This window comes from Heterodontus francisci, chromosome 26, assembly GCF_036365525.1.
Source record: "Heterodontus francisci isolate sHetFra1 chromosome 26, sHetFra1.hap1, whole genome shotgun sequence".
NCBI classification, from domain to species: Eukaryota; Metazoa; Chordata; class Chondrichthyes; order Heterodontiformes; family Heterodontidae; genus Heterodontus; species Heterodontus francisci.
In genome coordinates this window covers 47979901-47998378 of record NC_090396.1, presented here as the reverse complement: position 1 = coordinate 47998378, position 18478 = coordinate 47979901, and the positions used below count along the sequence as shown (strand labels likewise).

The 18478-nt window shown below is 40.0% G+C and overlaps 1 protein-coding gene and 1 long non-coding RNA gene across 5 annotated transcripts in view; one reads left to right on the top strand and one right to left on the bottom strand.

Annotated features, from left to right (window-relative positions):
- The window catches only part of abca5 (ATP-binding cassette, sub-family A (ABC1), member 5), a 112419-nt gene that overhangs the window by 61888 nt on the left and 32053 nt on the right, over positions 1-18478 (top strand). For all 3 annotated transcript variants that reach the window (XM_068058177.1, XM_068058179.1, XM_068058178.1), the window contains 10 exons: positions 1182-1351; positions 1945-2072; positions 4259-4399; positions 5261-5374; positions 7024-7194; positions 10275-10388; positions 10619-10756; positions 15630-15716; positions 16334-16425; positions 17752-17872. In XM_068058177.1, the coding sequence (XP_067914278.1) occupies positions 1182-1351; positions 1945-2072; positions 4259-4399; positions 5261-5374; positions 7024-7194; positions 10275-10388; positions 10619-10756; positions 15630-15716; positions 16334-16425; positions 17752-17872 (1276 nt within the window). The remainder of the gene's footprint in view (positions 1-1181; positions 1352-1944; positions 2073-4258; positions 4400-5260; positions 5375-7023; positions 7195-10274; positions 10389-10618; positions 10757-15629; positions 15717-16333; positions 16426-17751; positions 17873-18478) is intronic.
- Positions 6668-18478, bottom strand: part of LOC137384319 (uncharacterized) — a 52313-nt gene continuing 40502 nt past the window's right edge. Inside the window, exons 1-3 of one of the 2 annotated variants that reach the window (XR_010977568.1) lie at positions 16719-16787; positions 10245-10377; positions 6668-7180 (exon numbers count right to left, since the gene is read on the bottom strand). This is a non-coding gene — a long non-coding RNA (uncharacterized lncRNA). Of the gene's footprint in view, positions 7181-10244; positions 10378-16718; positions 16788-18478 lie in introns of those variants that run through there. The other variant, XR_010977569.1, reaches the window with a different exon arrangement.

Sequence of the window (18478 nt, the reverse complement as noted above, 5' to 3'; positions counted from 1 at the left end):
TTAACTCTATTTCTATCTCCACAGATACTGCTGGACCTGCTGTGTATTTCCAGCACTTTCTATTTTTATTTCATATTTTCAGCATCCACAGTGTTTTGCTTTTATTTCAGTTGAATGCAAATTTGGCTTGCTTCCAATGTAGCTAGATATACACACACACATTTAACCACGTGGGTATTGTATCCCAATGCTGTCTGTTTTGTCTGGTTAATTGTGGGCTTTTCAAATTCATCAATCCAGTTTTGCCTGATCTCTGTGGATCATACTTTTTCCTTATCTCTGTTCATCTTTGGGGAGAGAGAAAGGAAGAATTATTTCTGCTGTATCTGTTTTCCTTCTACCTCATAGGTTTACATTCACTGGTACTGCACTAATACCAGCAGCATTGGTTTTGCAAATAAAACTTGTCCAGTTTGCCGTTCTAATCTTCAGTTTGTATGTGTTCACTTGTTCTGTCTCCAGTCTCCAAAGCCTGTCCACCATTGACAAGGCACAAGTCAGGAGTGTGATGGAATACTCTCCACTTGCCTGGATGGGTGCAGCTCTAACAACACTCAAGAAGTTTGATACCATCCAGGATAAAGCAGCCCGCTTGATTGGCACCCCATTCACAAACATTCACTCCCTCCACCACTGACACACAGTGGCAGCAGTGTGTACCATCTGCAAGATGCACTGCAGCAACGCTCCTTAGACAGCACCTTCCAAACCCGCGACCTCTATCAACCAGAAGGACAAGGGCAGCAAAGTCGTGGGAACACCACCACCTGCAAGTTCCCCTCCGAGCCACACACCATCCTGACTTGGAACTATATCGCGTTCCTTCACTGTCGCTGGCTCAAATTCCTGGAACTCCCTTCCTGACAGCACTGTGGGTGTACCTACCTCACATGAACCACTGCAGTCCAAGAAGGCAGCTCACCACTACCTTCTCGAGTGCAATTAGGGATGGGCAATAAATGCTGGCCTAGCCAGCGACGCCCACATCCCATGAATGAATTTTTTTTTTTAATGTCTGGCTGTTGGGGTTTGCATAGAGTTGAAATCATGTGCACATTCTTCACTATCGTAAGCATTCCAAGGTGTTATAAAAAAAAACACTTTTATTTCTCAAGTTTACTGTTAAATGGAAATTTGCCTTTAGAATAATTTTTTTAATAACATTTTTTGATACTTTACAGCATTTACATTATTGGCATTTTGATATCCATTGTGGTTATGATGGCTTTATTAAATGGTACGCTTAGTCGAAAGGATGTTGCTGTGGAACTGTCTCCTGAATTAAGTCTACTCCAGCAAGGGCAAAAGCCCCACAAATATACCACTAGCCTCCTTCTGAAAAATTCTACAGGTGAGACATAAGTGGAATAAAATTCATTGTGGAAAGCTTTCAGTAACCAAATAATTAATTGCACTGATCCTCAAACAGTAGAAATCTGAACTATTCATGTTAACTTACCATTACACACCACTGTTAGTAGACCTTTTCTTCATTGGTTAGCCACCATGTATTATTAAATAGCCTAGTGATGTACACAAATTTTTTTCAAGGTAAACATATCCAGATTGTTTTGCCTAGTTTATGCTGTAGAAGTATCTGTTTCCCACATAGGAGAGACAATTCTGGTATCACATGCTTTGAATTTATATACAATAGTTATGCCTCTAAGAAACAAGGTAGAAAAAATAGATGTTCCCAGATGGGAATCCCACCCTCTGGATATAATGAGAGAGAATTTTGACAAAAATGCTACTGATTTAATCTTTAAAAAATGAACTCCGAAATAGCGGGTGTACATTTGATCAATAGGCAATACCCAAGGAACACCCATGTGAAATTTCATTTAAGATTTCATAATGAATCACTTACAAATATGTATCTGAGCATGATTTATAAGAAATTATTGTTCATGTGCTTTGTGTGTTTTTTTTATTGCTTATCAGGCAGTAGCATTGATCAACTTATCCATGCTTTGGAAACTCAGAACGTGAAAGTGGAGCTGTTCAATGATAGTGAGTTCATCGATGTTGCTCCACACAATGCAGCACTAAATGTGTCGCTGTCGGAAGAGGTAACAGACTTGAACATAACGGCTGTGAACAGTTCTGGATGTATTTGGCATGTGTTTAAAAGAAGTCTTGCTCGAATATTTGTTTTGCTTGCTCGTTTGGTTATATGTGCCTCCCCATTTTCTGCAGACTTTTTGTCACTATATATTGTTCAGCCAGATAGGGCCACAACTTAACCCGTGATTAATTGTACACGACATTTATTTGAAGTGAAGCAAAACTGATATAAGTCATTTTGAAATAATAAGGAAAAGAATCTCTACTTTCCCTTCCAATCTGGAAAGGTCACTTAATTCCATAACCCGCCACCTAGTGATATTATTTATGAAGTGTGCCTGATTGAGGCAAGTTAGTTTCAGGGATGAGTACCTCAAGGATTTAAGTTCAGGATATTCTGGGAATAAAGCTCTCAGTTGCTTGTCTCTTCATTATCAGTCATATTTTTATTTGGCCTGTGGACATTGTGTACAAGGTAAAAAAAAGAGATTAAAACCAGCATTTGCTCCTAACCACAAATTTGCTTTATAAAAGTAAGTTTTATTCAGCTTAAAACATATTTACAGCTTTGTCTGCAAAATATTAAGTCTGATTAATAAATTCATTAGAATTACAAATGAGACTTATTGGTGTGAATATTGAAGCGAAAATTTAATAGCTGCTCCGTCCTTGAATGAATATATTGGCAACATGAATGAGAAAATCTCCAAGGTTATCTTCTCTTGCTTCCATTTCCCTATCATATTAAAGATGAATCTTCAGTATAGGTAAATATTTGTCTCTAGATGAGTCCAATTTGTTTGTTTTACTTCATGACCAGAACTGCATCTCCATGATACATAGTTAACCTCTAATTCAGTTTCTGAACAGTGAACATGACGTGACATAGACCAACAAGATTCATCTGGCTCTGATATTTTCAGGTTGCATGATTGATCGATTTAGAGGCTTTCTGTGTTTTGTTTTGTCTAACTTTGTTGAGATTAATTACTAAATGATCTATTGATATGCCACAGTGCAAGCAATCTGGGTGGGACCTGCATTTACCCTGTTAGTCACCCACAGCTGATTTTGATCTTGGCAAGGCTATTTTAAAAAAAGTGCTTCTCCAACAAGAGGAAAGAAAGGAGGAAGGGTGAGCATATGCCTGTTTTTGAACCAGATTGGGGTGGCTGCCTGATAAAAATTGAGAAGTACAGTTTTCAGTTATTGCATTTTTAAAACGGGGGAGTGGTTTTGTTTCATGGATATGGACAACCTTTATTAAAAAATATTCTATTGTCTGGTTTTGAACTGAGATGGCAGTACTAAAGGAGAGCCACCAGCAGGTAGTTGCACAGAAAGCTAGCAGATGGCTTAAGCAATATTTGCAATGGTCATCAATGAAGCCTGACTCTTTACAATAGGACCCTTGTCAGGAAGTGGTGTTTGGTGTTGCAGAGCGAATCTGAAGTTAAAGAAAAATAAGCTAAGTTGGTTAAGGCAGTGATGAGTTATATGAGCCACATGTGTGATACCCAATCTGTGCTAACTTAACTGGTATCAAGTGGGGCAGTGATGGGGGTGCCAAAGTTATCTTCAGTCCCCAGGTTGGAGAGGGGAAGATAGGTTAGAATTCTCACTCCTCGTTACGCAACAACCCTTATTGGAAGTGCACATGCGGATGTTGGAAGAAAACGAGGTTTACCTGCAGTCAAACAATCAATGGATATTCACTGTTTATGCTTATAAGTGAAGAGTGCTTACTTCAGCAAAGGAGGCAGGATGGCTGACTGGCAATATGAGACCATATTCCAATCAGGAGTTAATGCTTTGAGGAAGGGGAGAAAAATTACAAAAATGCAGAGTGAATTTATATCAGTCTCAGGTTATAAAACCAGTATTTAAACAAATTCCTAATTATATTTTCAAATGAATATAATGCATTAACAAGTTACTTTCATCTTCCAGGCAAGCTTAGATGCAACCTGTTTTTTTTTTATCATGGGCAGGGACTCGTGGAAAGAGGGGAATGCAGTTATGACAATTCATTCCTTTTTAACTTAACTAGCAGTGCGTTGCAAATGTTTTTCTTGAATTTATCCCACTGTACTAATGTAAAGTTAAAATTGTGTTAAAAGTGTGACAGAGAAACTATTACAAAATAATATTTTCATTGCCATTTCTTTCTGTCTCCTTTGCCCTTGTTCAGAAACAGTACATGTTCACAGCAGTGTTCAATAGCACAGTAATTCATTCGCTGCCAGTGTTGATCAATTTAATCAGTAATGCCCTCCTCATTAGCGTAAATGGATCCGGAGGGCTTCAAGCCTGGAGCAGACCATTCCACTTAGTAAGTTAAGTGCTGAACAGAGCAAGTGTGATGCTAGTTGTAAAAGTATTTGATTTTACTTTGGTTTGCATTACGTGTTGTCTGTATGATTGATTAAAACTGGTTAATAGTATTTGGTTTCCATTTTGCTGCTGTAGGCTGTCTATTGTCAATTTAAAACGTTACTAATTCTTATCTGTAATTTTTAAGTGTATCTATGCTATGTACATCATTGAATTGGAGTTGCAAAGAAACGGAATTGTTTTGCATAATTTAGAAATTGCTATAATTTCCTTACGCTATGTGTGGGCTACAAACAAGCTGTGAAACAGTTGATCTGTTTAAAATTGTGCAAAAAAAGTAAACTCTCGCCCATTATAGTAACCACAATCTAACCATAGACTTGATCAAGCACAGTAATTAATTATTTTGCATTTTTAAATTTAATGCTGATTGACATTGTAAAAATGTTACTGGGTGATTTTCTATTGAACAAAAATGTATCGTCTTTGTTCTGTCCCCTTCTCTCTCTCACTTTTTCTCCTTTTCACTTTTGCTGTCATTTTTTGATCTCTCTCACACACAAAGGAATTTTCTCCCTACGTGCTTCTGGTTCCCTTTCCTCCTTTTGTTTTTTCTTGTTGCCTCCCATGGAGGCTTGGTGCTTAATGTGGTATTTCAATCGTGTAATATCCTCAAGAAATTGGTTGATTTCTAATTCTGGGCTGACAAGACAGAGGTTTCTGGGGTCTGATTGGTTAAAGAGACACTACAATCATATATTTCTACTAGATATAAAGTTTTTTTTATTTCAGGCTAACAATTGTGTGGTATGAGTGCAGTTTGAACTGAATATGAATATTTTTCTCATTTGTTCTTTAGACAATCACTGATGCTGACTTTAAGGAAAAGGTTTATATGGCTTTGGCAGTATTGGGATTGCTGTCAGCTGCATTGCCAGGATGCTATACCATGGATAATTCACGAGATCGAGAGGTAAAGACCTGATTTCATTAGTAACCAAATATATTAGTTTGACCTCATGAGGGATAGGTTTTAGTTATAATCTCTGGTAAAAATTGCGAAGTGTTGTTAGAGAATAGGGAAATTGTTAATTTTAGATGGTGTTGGTAGGCTGTGTGAATTTAAATTTCTCAATGATCACTTATCCAGACACAGTATTTGTACAGTGCAATATTGAATTAATCAAGTGATAGAGGCGGGGAAATTTTTTCTTTGATCTGGAATGCTTCTGAGAAGCTAGATGCTGTAACAAGTGCATTTTTATTGTTGTAGGTACAATAACAAGTCTTTTATGCTAATACTTTGATCGCAGTGTAGTGATTGCAGCCTGGCTGAAGCAGTTTCATTAATACGGATCAAAAAAGTATGAATTGATGTTGAAAATGTCTGTATTCTGATTGAAATCTGGCTTCATTGTTACATGTTGGATTGATTACTTATTCTGTCGTCCTTTTGACAAGCAAGCTCAATCTGTGTTTAAATAAGATTAGCTTTAGATTTGATTCACCTGTTAATGCAGTTCTTGATGACATTGAACAGCATTTTGGTCTTTCTTATTGGGTGCCAACATTCACAGGAAAAATTCTAAGGGCTGGATTTCGTGCTGGAGGCGGGGTTCCCGCCTCCGGGCCGAAAAGGCGGGGGGATCTCTGCCCTTGCCTCCCCTCTACCACCCCCTGCCTCCCTGGAGCAATCTTCCGGTCTTTTTTTGTTAATGTTTTAGGAGGCGGAATTCCCATCACTTTAAAGACTTCAAAGGGACAGGGATTCCGCCTCCAAGAGCTGCCAGCCAATCGCAGGGCTGGCAGCTCAGCAGTATCGGCAGCACCACTGCGAGCAGTGGCCATGGTAGTGCTGTAGAGGCCTGGGACCCAGGCCCAGTGCTGGAACCCTGGGGAGGTAAATTGGTTCCCGGTGGGTGTCCTCCGTGGGCCACAAATTTCCCACAAAGGAGGGACCACACCCCCCAAGCCCGCAGGGAGGGCGCCATATTTTACAAGGCATCCTTCCTGTGTGACGGAGGCCCACCCCCACCATTGGTACTATCACAGCGGCGGTGAGAAGAGGCCCTTGATTGGTCCTTACTAGGCCACTTAAGGGCCTCAATTGGCCTGTGGCGGAAGGTTGTCGACGGCCTTCCTGCCCCCGGGAAGATTGTTGGGCAACAGGAAGGTGATGGGCCCTCCACCCCACTGCTGCTTCCCACCACCACTACCTCTTTCCCCCCCCCCCCACCACCTGTCACAATTCTCTGTGCACCACCCCACCTCCAATCCTGCCCCAGGGGGGCCCATAAAATCTCGGCCCAAGACTTTAATAGGGATATATACTCAGCAGATCTGTTTTTAAAAAAAAAAGTAATAGTTTAAGAAGTGCTAATGAAAGTAACCATGGGAAACAAGTAAAAGAAATATTGGAGAAGTGCAGGATTAGTACAAAAGTGTTGAGGGGTGAAAGAAAATTCAGTAACATTATAAAGGAACAACAATAATTAAGTCATGGGTCCCAGTTGAATATTGTTAGTGATCTGTTTTCAACACAGGCTTGATTACTGCCTCCTTGAAGTTAGTTTATGCAGACAGGTAAAATTGTAAAGTTTTATAACTGTTATCTATTTGCAGATTAAATCTCGCTCTCAGCTCCGGCTTTCTGGTCTTTTTCCTTCTGCCTATTGGTGTGGTTATGCATTGGTGGATATGCCAGTTTATTTCATCATAGTCGTAGTCATGCTTGGCTGTGTGATTGCATTTAATTCCACATCTTTGCTTCATACAGGTGCTGTAATTTCAATGGTAAGTAAAATCATCACTATGCTTACTATAATGTTACTTTTAAAAATATTCAAAATATTGTGCTGATATTTTCAAATATAATACAAATTGCTTTCTTTGTATACTGTTTGTGCAATATGTACACTTAAAATGAGTCATAAAATGCACTTCAGTTCAAAACTCATAAATGCTGTATAGGTTTACAGTGTGATCATTTATGTCAGCAAATTAACTTAAAATAAGTAATTTACACTGACTAGACTCCAGTAGATACTAAATAACAAGTTGAGAATTTGCAATGGGGAAGAATAGTGGCAGAACGCCATTTATACAACTTTGATTATTGAATCAAATAGTTCAGCACAGTTGTTGCCACCTCAGTGGTGGAGCACGGACGATGATGCTAAGAGTGGAAAGTGGGACCATTGCACTTGAAGTATGCATTACAGTTGTACACTAACATGTACAACAGGCTAGTATAATTTTAATTCATGGGGTAGTAAAGTACAAGACTGCAGTCTATTATTGATAATTTGATATTTTTGAACAAAAAATTTGTAGTATTAAGTAATTCAAATTAACCAAAAAATGACCATTAAACCTGCCAAATTGTTAACAAACCAATTGATTCACTGATGTACTTCAGGGAAGAGAACTTGCTTTCCTCACCCACTTTGACCTACACGAGTCCAGTCCTACACCATAGGGCTGATTTTAGCTCTGGGTGGGTTGCAGAAGCCGAAGCAGGCAGCAAACTGTCCAGCCCTTTGGGGTGTGAGGTCCAGGGGATTTTAACTCCAGGACCTGATTTACATGCCCAGACATGGTGTCCCCTCCTGAAGACAATGGGGATGATGTCCATCTTCTGACAGAGGTCAGTGTCATTTGGTGGTGGGGGGTGGTCAGGCTGCCATTGGAGACTCATGAAAATGGACCTCAACAAGGTAAGGAAGGATTTAAGGAGGTGGATGTTGGTGGGTAAGTTTGCAATTGGGATGAGGGCAAAGGAGGCCCTTGTGTATCCAGGAGCAGTACTCCTGTTTCAGCTGGCCCACAAGGAAGCTTTTTTGTAAAAAGAAAAATGTTGTAAGATTACTTAACTGAGTCTCCAGCTTTAAGTTGGTATGAGGGTCTCTAAGTTAATTGGGTCGTAATGTTGCCATTTAAATTAGCCCCTGTTCCTCTGGGGTGGGTAGCCTTTCTATGCTTGAATTTAGGGATGTAACAAGACTATCTGTCTTTATATTTCTAGCTAGCTTTCTCTCTTACTCTAATTTTACCTTCCTATCAATCTTTTAGTCATTCTTTACTGTTTTTTATATTCTGATGGTCTTTGAATGGGTCACCTCTTTAAATGCAATTGCACTGCTTTCTCCCACAGCCAGATATATTTTTTGTGCTCAGCTATAGCTCCTCCCACCATCCTTCTTGATGTAAGTAACACTCTCCGAGCCGCTGATGGTGCTCAAAGCTCTTTTAAATGGCTTTCAGCACCTACTTCTGGCTCATGCCCCGCCCCCAACCGACGCTCACCCTCCTGCCCGCGCGTGCCCTTTTCAGCCACTAATCCGCTGCCGAGATGTTAATTGAATCTTTAGCACTCGATCGGGGCAGCAGCTGAGTGCGGAGCAGGAGAGAGTTCGGCACCCGCTTCCACTTCCTGGACCGGGGACCTGCTGGGAGAGGTAAAATTCCGACAAACATGTTTATCTGTTGACGACGGGCCATTATTAACATCTGGAATTGCTTTGAGGAAGCATATTGATATGTAAAACAGCCCATTCCATGCTAACGACTCCAATTATCAAAATTGGGCTAGCAAAGGCTTTTGCAGACAGACTGACTCTGAAGCCAAACCCAAAATAATAGGTGTGAAATAACACCTGTTTATCAAAATGGACCACATTCAGATGCCATTATGTAGCAATGGTCCCCACATCCTGGGACATTGTGTGAACACCCCAGGGGAGAGCATCTTCAGTCACCTGACTAAAACCAAAACCTGATAAGTACCTTAAAGGAAATAACTGATCTTGGGATGGGGGTGGGGGGTTGTTGTTGGTAGAGAGAGACAGAAAGCCATTCCAGTCAGAGAAGCTGAGAGATTGATCCAGCTACGCAATAAGCCCTGCCAGCGCCATCTTGAAATTACTGTAACAGAGAGATTGCAAGATGACCTTGAAATTCCCCATCAGAGAAATTAAACCAGGACTTCTACCACCAACTTCAGACTGAGTTTTAACCAAAGGAGTCTGCAGCACTTCATCAATTCCAAGACGAGTAACATTCAGGTCTGCAACACTGTTAAAATTCCTCCCAGAGATCCCAGAATGTTTCAAAGTGAACTCTCTTTACAACATTCGAACTCTAATTGCATATTACCCTCTATATCTTATCTTGTGTGCGTGAGTGGGTGAGTCGCAAACATTTTTAGGTACTGCTTTAATAAATAAGTTATCTTTTTAAATCTGCGAGAAAACCTGCCGTTTGTTTATTTGACCTTAAACACTCGGACTAAAACACTATCTGGTCAGTTGAGAGGTGAAAAGTGGAAGCCATTCACATCAATTCCCATAATAAAAGCAAAATACTGCGGATGATGGAAATCTGAAATAAAAACAAGAAATGCTGGAACCACTCAGCAGGTCTGGCAGCATCTGTGGAAAGAGAAGCAGAGTTAACGTTTCGGGTCAGTGACCCTTCTTCGGAACTTCGGAACATCAATTCCTAGCTGTCCATAACACAAGTCACTCAGCTGTACAAATAATCAATATAGTACTTGAGAAGGCCCCCTTACCAGTTACCTCAAGGAATTGTATGCCCTGCATTCTGAGAATAATCTTTTTTAAATTATAATGTTAGAATATCCTGGAACTTTGAGGGTGGCACAAAGGAATTAGATTAGTTAGATTTTGAAAAAATTTTTTCTGGTTAGATATCTCTTATAATATATCTGTGTGTGTGTGTATGTGTGGAGCAAATCGAATACAATCTGAAAGAAATGGATTTAGAGAGACAGAAAGACTGCTGCGTAGATTAATGATGCTCAATAGGGAATACTAAGAAGATACCTTTGTTTCTTTATTTTCTCTCTTTTACAGATGCTGTGTCTTATTGGCTGGGCCCCAGCGATGACGCTCTTCTCCTATGCTTATTCCTTCAGGTTTGATCGAATGCAGTCTTCTCGAGACTTTTTTCTGATCTCTTCAGTTATTGTAAGTTAAAGCATAGGAATTAAAACTAGAACAATGATCAGCATTGATGTTTATTTAACTAATTTGTTTTAACAAAGCGATAGTTGTAAACCTTATTTTTGTGGATTCAAAAATTAGATATATATTGACCTTTGGCTAATTGGACATTGAAAGAATTTTAAGTATCAATGATTTACATTTCTTTTTCACACAAAGTAGCTATATAACTCTGCATTTGTGTTTTCTTGTAGATCAATATAATTTCGATCAGTCTAATATTCTTAGTCCGGCTAATACTAAAAGAAACAGCTGCCACCATGCTGCACTGTGCTTTGTCACTTTTTATTCCACCATATGTGATTACAGGATGCTTGTATTACACAGCCAAGGTAAGAAGCTATTTTTGTAATTATTGACCCCTCTGAACGTATAATATATAATTATTGCATATTGCATCAGTCTGTAATCTCACCTCAAAGGCATTACACAACTGTAGGGAAAAATTGTGATCGCCAAAATCATTGCTGTCTGTTAAATAAACTGCGCCATTGGCTCAAATATCCCATTGACTAAATACAAACCAATTAAAAACTGGTTTTATTCATTCGGCAAGTAGGGGGAAAAAAATTACGGATCAACAAATTGCAACACCACGGTCCAACCAATCAAATCACTCTCTGAATTATTTTTAATAACTTTGAGCAGCCATGATTTTTCCATAAGCAGGCGACCATATGCATCTACATGGTGGGGTGGAAAGTGTCTAGTTATTATGCTGTAGCCATAATAAGTGTGAGACAGGCTTGATGGACCAGCTGATCTTTTCCTGGCCGTTGATTTTGTATGTTCATATTCATGATGCTTCAAATACTGCCTATTCCCAACTCTGGCCGTCCTGTACTTAATTTTGCACTCTGGTCCTTGGCCTGGATACTCCTCATCCCACTTCTGCAATTCATTGCTTCCAGATTACACCTAGCACGCTGCATCCATGCCTGAGTCTCCTGCACACTTTTGTCATCCCCAGCATCTGAACTCTATACTGACTTCTGATAGATTCCAGCACACTTCTCCCCACCCCGTCACCCAAACTGGTGATACATATTAAAGATAGGCAACAGATTCTGCTACATGATATTAATTGCAAGCTTTAAAACAATTACATCTTAATTGTGTGCAAACTAATATGCAAAATATAGGATGCTGCCCAACTTTCAGATTGTCAACATAAAAACAATGACCAAAATAATTGAGCCATGATGTCTAATTTGTTGCATGTTGCTTCAGAAGACTTCATTCTTTGAATTTCTTTTAAAATTGGTGTCATCATGCCATCTTTCTCAAAAAGTCTTATCTTTGCAAATAACTAACCGAATTCTGACTTGTCCTTTCTCCAAGTTTTTGAACACATTGTTGCCACCCAGCAATGTCCTTGCCTCTTCTGGACTCCTGACTTCAGTTCTATCAATCTTGATTATAGTCAATACACAGCTTTACGACTGCCCTGATTAGAGTAACCAACAACATCCTGTGTGACTACAATCATGACTCGCTGTATCTCCATGTTATACTTGATGTTTTTGCTGCCTTTGACACTGGTGACCACTCCATTCTCCTCCATGGTTTGTCTCTGTGGTGCAGTTCTTTTCACGATTCCACACCTTTCTATCCCAGTGCAGTCACAACATCTCCTGAAATGACTTCTTTTGTGCCAACAGTATTCCTCCAGGACTCCATCTATGGTCATCTCCTGTTCTTGTATTTTTTTTTATTCATTCTTGGGACGTGAGCATCACTGGCAAGGCTAGCATTTATTGTTCATCCTTAATTGCCCTTGAGGTGGCGGCAATGAGCCACCGCCTTGAACCGCTGTAGTGTAGGTACACCCATCATATTATTTTTATCCTGTTGCGGTTTGATACAACTGAGTGGCTTGTTACGCCATTTCAGATGGCAGTTAAGAGTCACCCACATTGCTGTGGATGTGGTGTTACATGTAGGCCAGACCAGACAAGGATGGCAGATTTCCTTCCCTGAAGGATATTAGTGAACCAGATGGGTTTTTATAACAGTCCAGTAGTTTCGTGATTGTCATTACTGATGCTAGCTTTTTATTCCATATTGATTAATTAAATTTAAACTCCCACAGCTACCATGGTGGGATTTGAACTCGTGTCTTTGGAGCACTAGTCCATGCCTCTGGATTACTAGTCCAGTAATATTGCCACTGAGCTACCGTCCCCTTAATGTATAGCCAGTGCACGGTCAACTTCCACATATACATCAGTGATGCACAAATCTACAAAGTTGCCACTACCAAGATTGTAGAAGGCAAACTAGATGGACCATGGTCTTTTTTCGCATTGCTGTTCCTATGTTCCTTTTGCATTGTGAGGAAAGCACATCCCTGTGCATCCCTCCTGGCCCTGACTTCAGTCAGTAACACCACCAGAAGACATCAGATAATCTGTAGGGGGCTACCCTTCTGCTCCTTCCAGTCATAAGAAAGGTTCCAGACATTCAGAATTCCACATTAAAAAGTTTGATCAGTGATTGCAGCCTCCCTTTAAATATGATGCAGATCCGGGGCTTTTGCTGCAAACTTCGTCAGCCCGCTGGGTGGACAGTTTGTAATTACTTACAATGAGGCCTGACCATTAAAATTGGCCAGACCTCCTTCCCATTGATGATGCAATTCAGGCCTGTCGCCAACCTGGGACCCATTCACAAATTCCTACCTAACAGGATAATCAACGCTCGAGGATCAAAGTTGGGACCTTTCTCATTTCAACAGCTCAATAACACACCAGACCATGCCTTACCAACTGAGCCATCAAGGTACCTAGGTAGGAAAAGTATTAACGAAATTGCAGTATCCTCAAGGAGCTGATTCTGAATACAGACAAGGGTTCTTTGGAAATGTTCTATGTCCATGAAGTTCCATTTTTGACACTTAGTTTTTCAGTATCTTGATATCACTGATAACTAATTTTTTCTGCTTCCATTAATTCCTGGAGAAATGTCATTTTGAAATGGTGTTTGTAGCAAAGACCACCATTGATTTTTTTTTCCTAGATAAATGAAACTTTTTTCACATTTGATTTTTTGGTACTAAAGTGTAAAAAATGATGCAGAACAGAAAATGCATCATAAATTATAAATGTGCTGCAATGAGAACGCACGTTATGGGAACCATTTGCCCAGATGTAAATGTTTTGAAATTCCTGGCCGTTAATTAATTTGCCTTGAAATCATTGCTTGCATTTTATCTTTTGTGACTACAGTGGAAAACGTTTCATTACAGTGACAATATTGCCACCATGGATATTTTTTTTAAAAACTGCATATCTGTTGGGGATAGTAGCAGAGGATGATTATTTAATGGAATTATTGTTGGCTGTTAAAAGCTTCACTTGGCTCAAGATGCATAGGTTCTCTGCAGTATGCAAAACAAAAATACAAGCTGTGAAAATTAACACTAGTATAATTAGGAACAGGAGTAGGCCATTCAGCCCCTTGAGCCTGTCCCGCCATTCAATGAGATCATGGCTGATCTGCGGCCTAACTCCATATACCTGCCTTTGGCCCATATCCCTTAATATCTTTGCTTAACAAAAATCTGTCTATCTCAGATTTAAAATTAACAACTGTTCTCGCTTCAACTGCTGCTTGTGGGACAGAGTTCCAAACCTCTACCACCCTTTGCGTGAAGAAGTGCTTCCTAACATCTCTCCTGAACGGTATGGTCCTAATTTTTAGACTATGCTCCCTAGCTTTAGAATCTCCAACCAGTGGAAATAGTTTATCTAGCCTGTCTTTTCCTGTTAATATCTTGAAGACTTCGATCAGATGACCCCGTAACCTTCTAGTGAAAACGGGCCTAATTTGTGTAATCTCTCCTCGTAACTTAACCCCTGTAGTCCAGGTATCATTCTTGTAAACCTATGTTGCACTCCCTTCACGGCCAATATATCCTTCCTAAGGTGTGGTGCCCAGAACTCAGTGGGGTCTAACCAGTGTTTTGTACAGCTGCAGCATAACCTCTGTGTCTTTATACTCCAGCCCTCTAGATGTAAAGGCTAGCATTCCATTAGCCTTTTTGATTATTTTCTGCACTTGCTTGTGGCATTTTAAAGATCTATGCACCTGAACCCCCAAGTCTCTTTGGACATCCACTGTACTTAACCTCTTCCCATTTAGAAAGTACCCTGCTCTATCCTTTTTTGGTTCAAAATGGATAACCTCACACTTGCCCGCATTGAAATCCATCTGCCACAGTTTTGCCCACTCACCTAGTCTGTCAATAACTCAGCAATTTTATGACATCATCTAGACTGTCGACAATGCCGCCTAACTTTGTATCATCAGCAAATTTGGATATATGACTTACAATGCCATTATCCAAGTCGTTAATGAATAATGTGAATAATTGAGGCCCCAACACAGATCCCTGCAGGACACCACTAGTTACATCCTGCCAATTGGAGTACTTACCCATTATCCCCGCTCTCTGTCGCCTACCACTCAACCAACTTTCTAACCATGTCAATAACTTGGCCTCAACTCCATGGGCTTCTACTTTAGTTAACAGTCTCTTATGTGGGACTTTATCAAATGCCTTCTGGAAGTCCAGATAAGTAACATCCATAGACATTCCCCTGTCCACTACCTTAGTCACCTCTTCAAAAGATTCAGTGAGATTTGTCAGGCATGACCTTCCCGTCATGAATCCATGCTGGCTGTCCCTGATTAACTGAAATTTTTCTAGGTGTTCAGTCACCCTATCCTTGATTATAGACTCCAGTAACTTTCCCACCACAGATGTCAGGCTAACTGCTCTGTAATTTCCTTGGTTCCCCCTTTCACCCTTAAAAAGTAGAGTGATGTGCAATTTTCCAATCCAGAGGGACCACTCCTGAATCTAGGGAACTTTGAAAGACTATAGTTAGGGCGTCTACAATGTGCTCCCCTACTTCCTTTAACACCATCAGATGGAAACCGTCAGGTCCTGGGGATTTCTCACTCTTTAGTTCCATTAATTTCCTTGTTAGGGAAGAATTCTTTATTGAGGCCCAAAATGATGCTGTTAAATGGCCTTTCTGTCTGTCCATCCATCTGTATATTGTGCCCTATCTGATAGCTCTTTTTAAATGAAAATATGTATTTCAAGATGCTTATAAATGGGGGAAATATTTTGGTTAGTTCTGCAAATTAAAAAATCATGGCAATCTCAAAATTCATTGTTATAAATTGAATACACAGGTTTTTCTGGATCACAAGGATGAGCCCAGTTTAACAGTAGGAACATATCTGGAGTGGAAACAGAACATCCTGATCACTATCATCTCAGTAAGTTTTACTTTTTAACTATTGAACTGAAATAGGCCAGATACAAATGAGCCCCTCAGAAATTAGATGAGCTGTAAATATAGTAAGAGTATAAGAAGGGATATAGGGAGTTCTAATTTTCAGCAATTTAGACACTTAAATTTGATAGCTATATATAGAAGTTAGCTATTTCATCTATTTTTGGCTGGGTCACCTGGGAAAGCATAGAAGAAAGGGAGAGGCCCAATGTGATTGGAGCAAATGTATCTCCTATCGAATAATGACTGAATCTATGGCTAGCTTGTACACTACCCTTCATAAATGAAGGGTGCTGTGTGGCGATTGACGTACATGATGAGATCATTGGACAGTAGTGTTTGCTTGAACAAAATAAAGGCAGATCTCGGCAGAGATAAACAACGGATTTTACCTTCAGACAACCTGATAGATACAAGTCATGGTTACATAAGCTTTCATCAATGTATATCTGTACTTACAATTGTAGCTACTTTTCTGTGTGCTTACATTTTTACACCTTTTCATAAAACCAATAAAATAATTCAAAAAAAGAAAAAACTGATGGTTTTACTCATTATTTGAGACATGTTTATGTGAAACAGTTTTATTTTGTATTTTAGCCCTATATTCAGTGCATAGTTCTGCTATTTATACTACGCCAACTAGAAAAGATTCATGGAGGAAAAGCAATTCGAGCAGATACATGCTGCAGGTTGGTCAGTTTATTAGACTTACTGTAGTGATCATTTTTTAAATTTTGGTTGCATTGTTTCTTGTATATAAAAGATATACTAGGTTAGAGGTAACTACATAGGGCTGGATTTTAAAGGCCCTCCGCCACCACCGGGAATGGTGGTGGGACGACAGTGAAGATCAGTATGGCGGAGGCCCATCACCAACCCGATGTTGGCAGGCCCCCTACCAACCTCGGCAGTGAGGCCTCGTTGCTGCCGTCCTGCCGCTCGGTGACGGGACCGGCATTAAAATATGTTAATTGCTACTTACTATGCAGGCTTGCAATCTTTAATCTGTCGGCCGACAATGCCACACCTTCGAATCCCAGTTCGCAGAAACGTGGCGTGACACCTGTGGGGAAGGGGGAGGAGGTTTTTGAAAGTTTTTTCTCTGTGAGGGAGTGGGGAGCAGGTTTGGAACAATTCTGATTGGTTGGAGGGGTGATGGGAAGGGATAAAGGACAAAGGTACCGAACTTTGGTGGTGGGGGGTGGGGGGAGGTCAAATTCTCAATATGGGTATTCCAGGACGGAAAAGGGCTGGAATGTTGTGATATGCCGTTGGGGGGGGTGGAGAATGAATGGGAAGACTTGTCCATTCATTTATTAAACTTTAATGTTACTGGCCCTTGAAAAATTTAAAAGCTCTTTTCAGGCTGCAAGCCCTTTAAAAGTGGCGCCTGCGCATTGGCGACGGCTCGCCTGCCCCTTCCACGTCATCGTGGGGGACGGGCGCCACGGCCATGCAAATGAGCCGCCGCTTTTGAAATTGCAGTGGCTTCGTAACGTGGTCCCCATGCGTGCGGGCCGCATTTTTTTATGCCCGTCGCCTATTTCGGTGGCGGAGTCTTAAAATGCAGCCCATAATATTTAGCAGTATTGTGGGTGGGTGATCCTGGGCTTTGGTAGTACTGGAAGAATAATCCTAGAATTTGGCAGCAGTTGAATAGGAATTCCCTGTAGGTTGATGGAATTTTGTAATGGGAACCTAGACTAGAGCAGGTGGAATGCAGAACTTGAGTCAAAGATGATTCCTACTTTACGCCAGTAATAAGAAAATAAATGGACAAGGGTCTAAAGACATAGGATGGACAGTCTAGAAGCACTGACTTTTAAGTTTCTAATAGATTTTTGCAAATATTGAACTAATTGTTGGTTTCTGGAAAAAACAGAGCCATCAATCTGGCACCAATCGACATGGGACCAACACAGTCCAACTTGGAATCTATTCACTTTTACAGGTGAATTTAATGCGGAAGCATTATCAATTCCTGGATACAAATGAACTTTTTTCCTTTAATACAGAATTTTTCCCTCAAAGAGTAAATTCAAACTAAATACAGAAGAACCTGAAAATGAGGATGATGATGTCAAAGAAGAAAGGGCAAGGGTTCGGGAGGCATTGACTTGTCAGAGCTGTGAGGAGGTAAGAAGCTGCTCATCAATCAGTTTACTGGATTATGTGATAGAATAGCAATTTTTTTTTAATTGCTCAGACTCCAAATTTTATTGATTTTGAAAATGGAATTATTTTAATATAATGCTCAGAATATGCTGATAGAAAAAATGTTGCTATATTTGTTTAATGTTGACAAATTGTGGAAACTAGTTGGCAATTAAATTTTTTTGGCACAGGACATGAGTTATTACGTTTTGTGTCATAAACTTGATAAGTAGGCCTGGAGTTTTCGCTTTGGGCGCAGTCGGCAATCCGGGCGCAAGCTATGCCCAAAACTACTTCAAAATGTTTTACACAAAAAATAAGCATTTTTAATCAGTGTCCAGTCCATCACCTGTGAATAGCCTGATTTTAAATAACTGAAAATGACTTTAAAAACTTGTACAGAACCATTTGCTATATTGGTGTAGTAACTTTCTTAGTAAATTAAAAAATATACACTCAAGCTTTTAAAATGTTCCTTTTGAGTCACTGTGCTTCAAAAAGAAAGCTCAATTTTAAAAGCCTCCTAAAGGCATGCAGATGGACATAATTAGCGGAAGCTTGCAATGCTGATTAATTCGATCTGAGGGC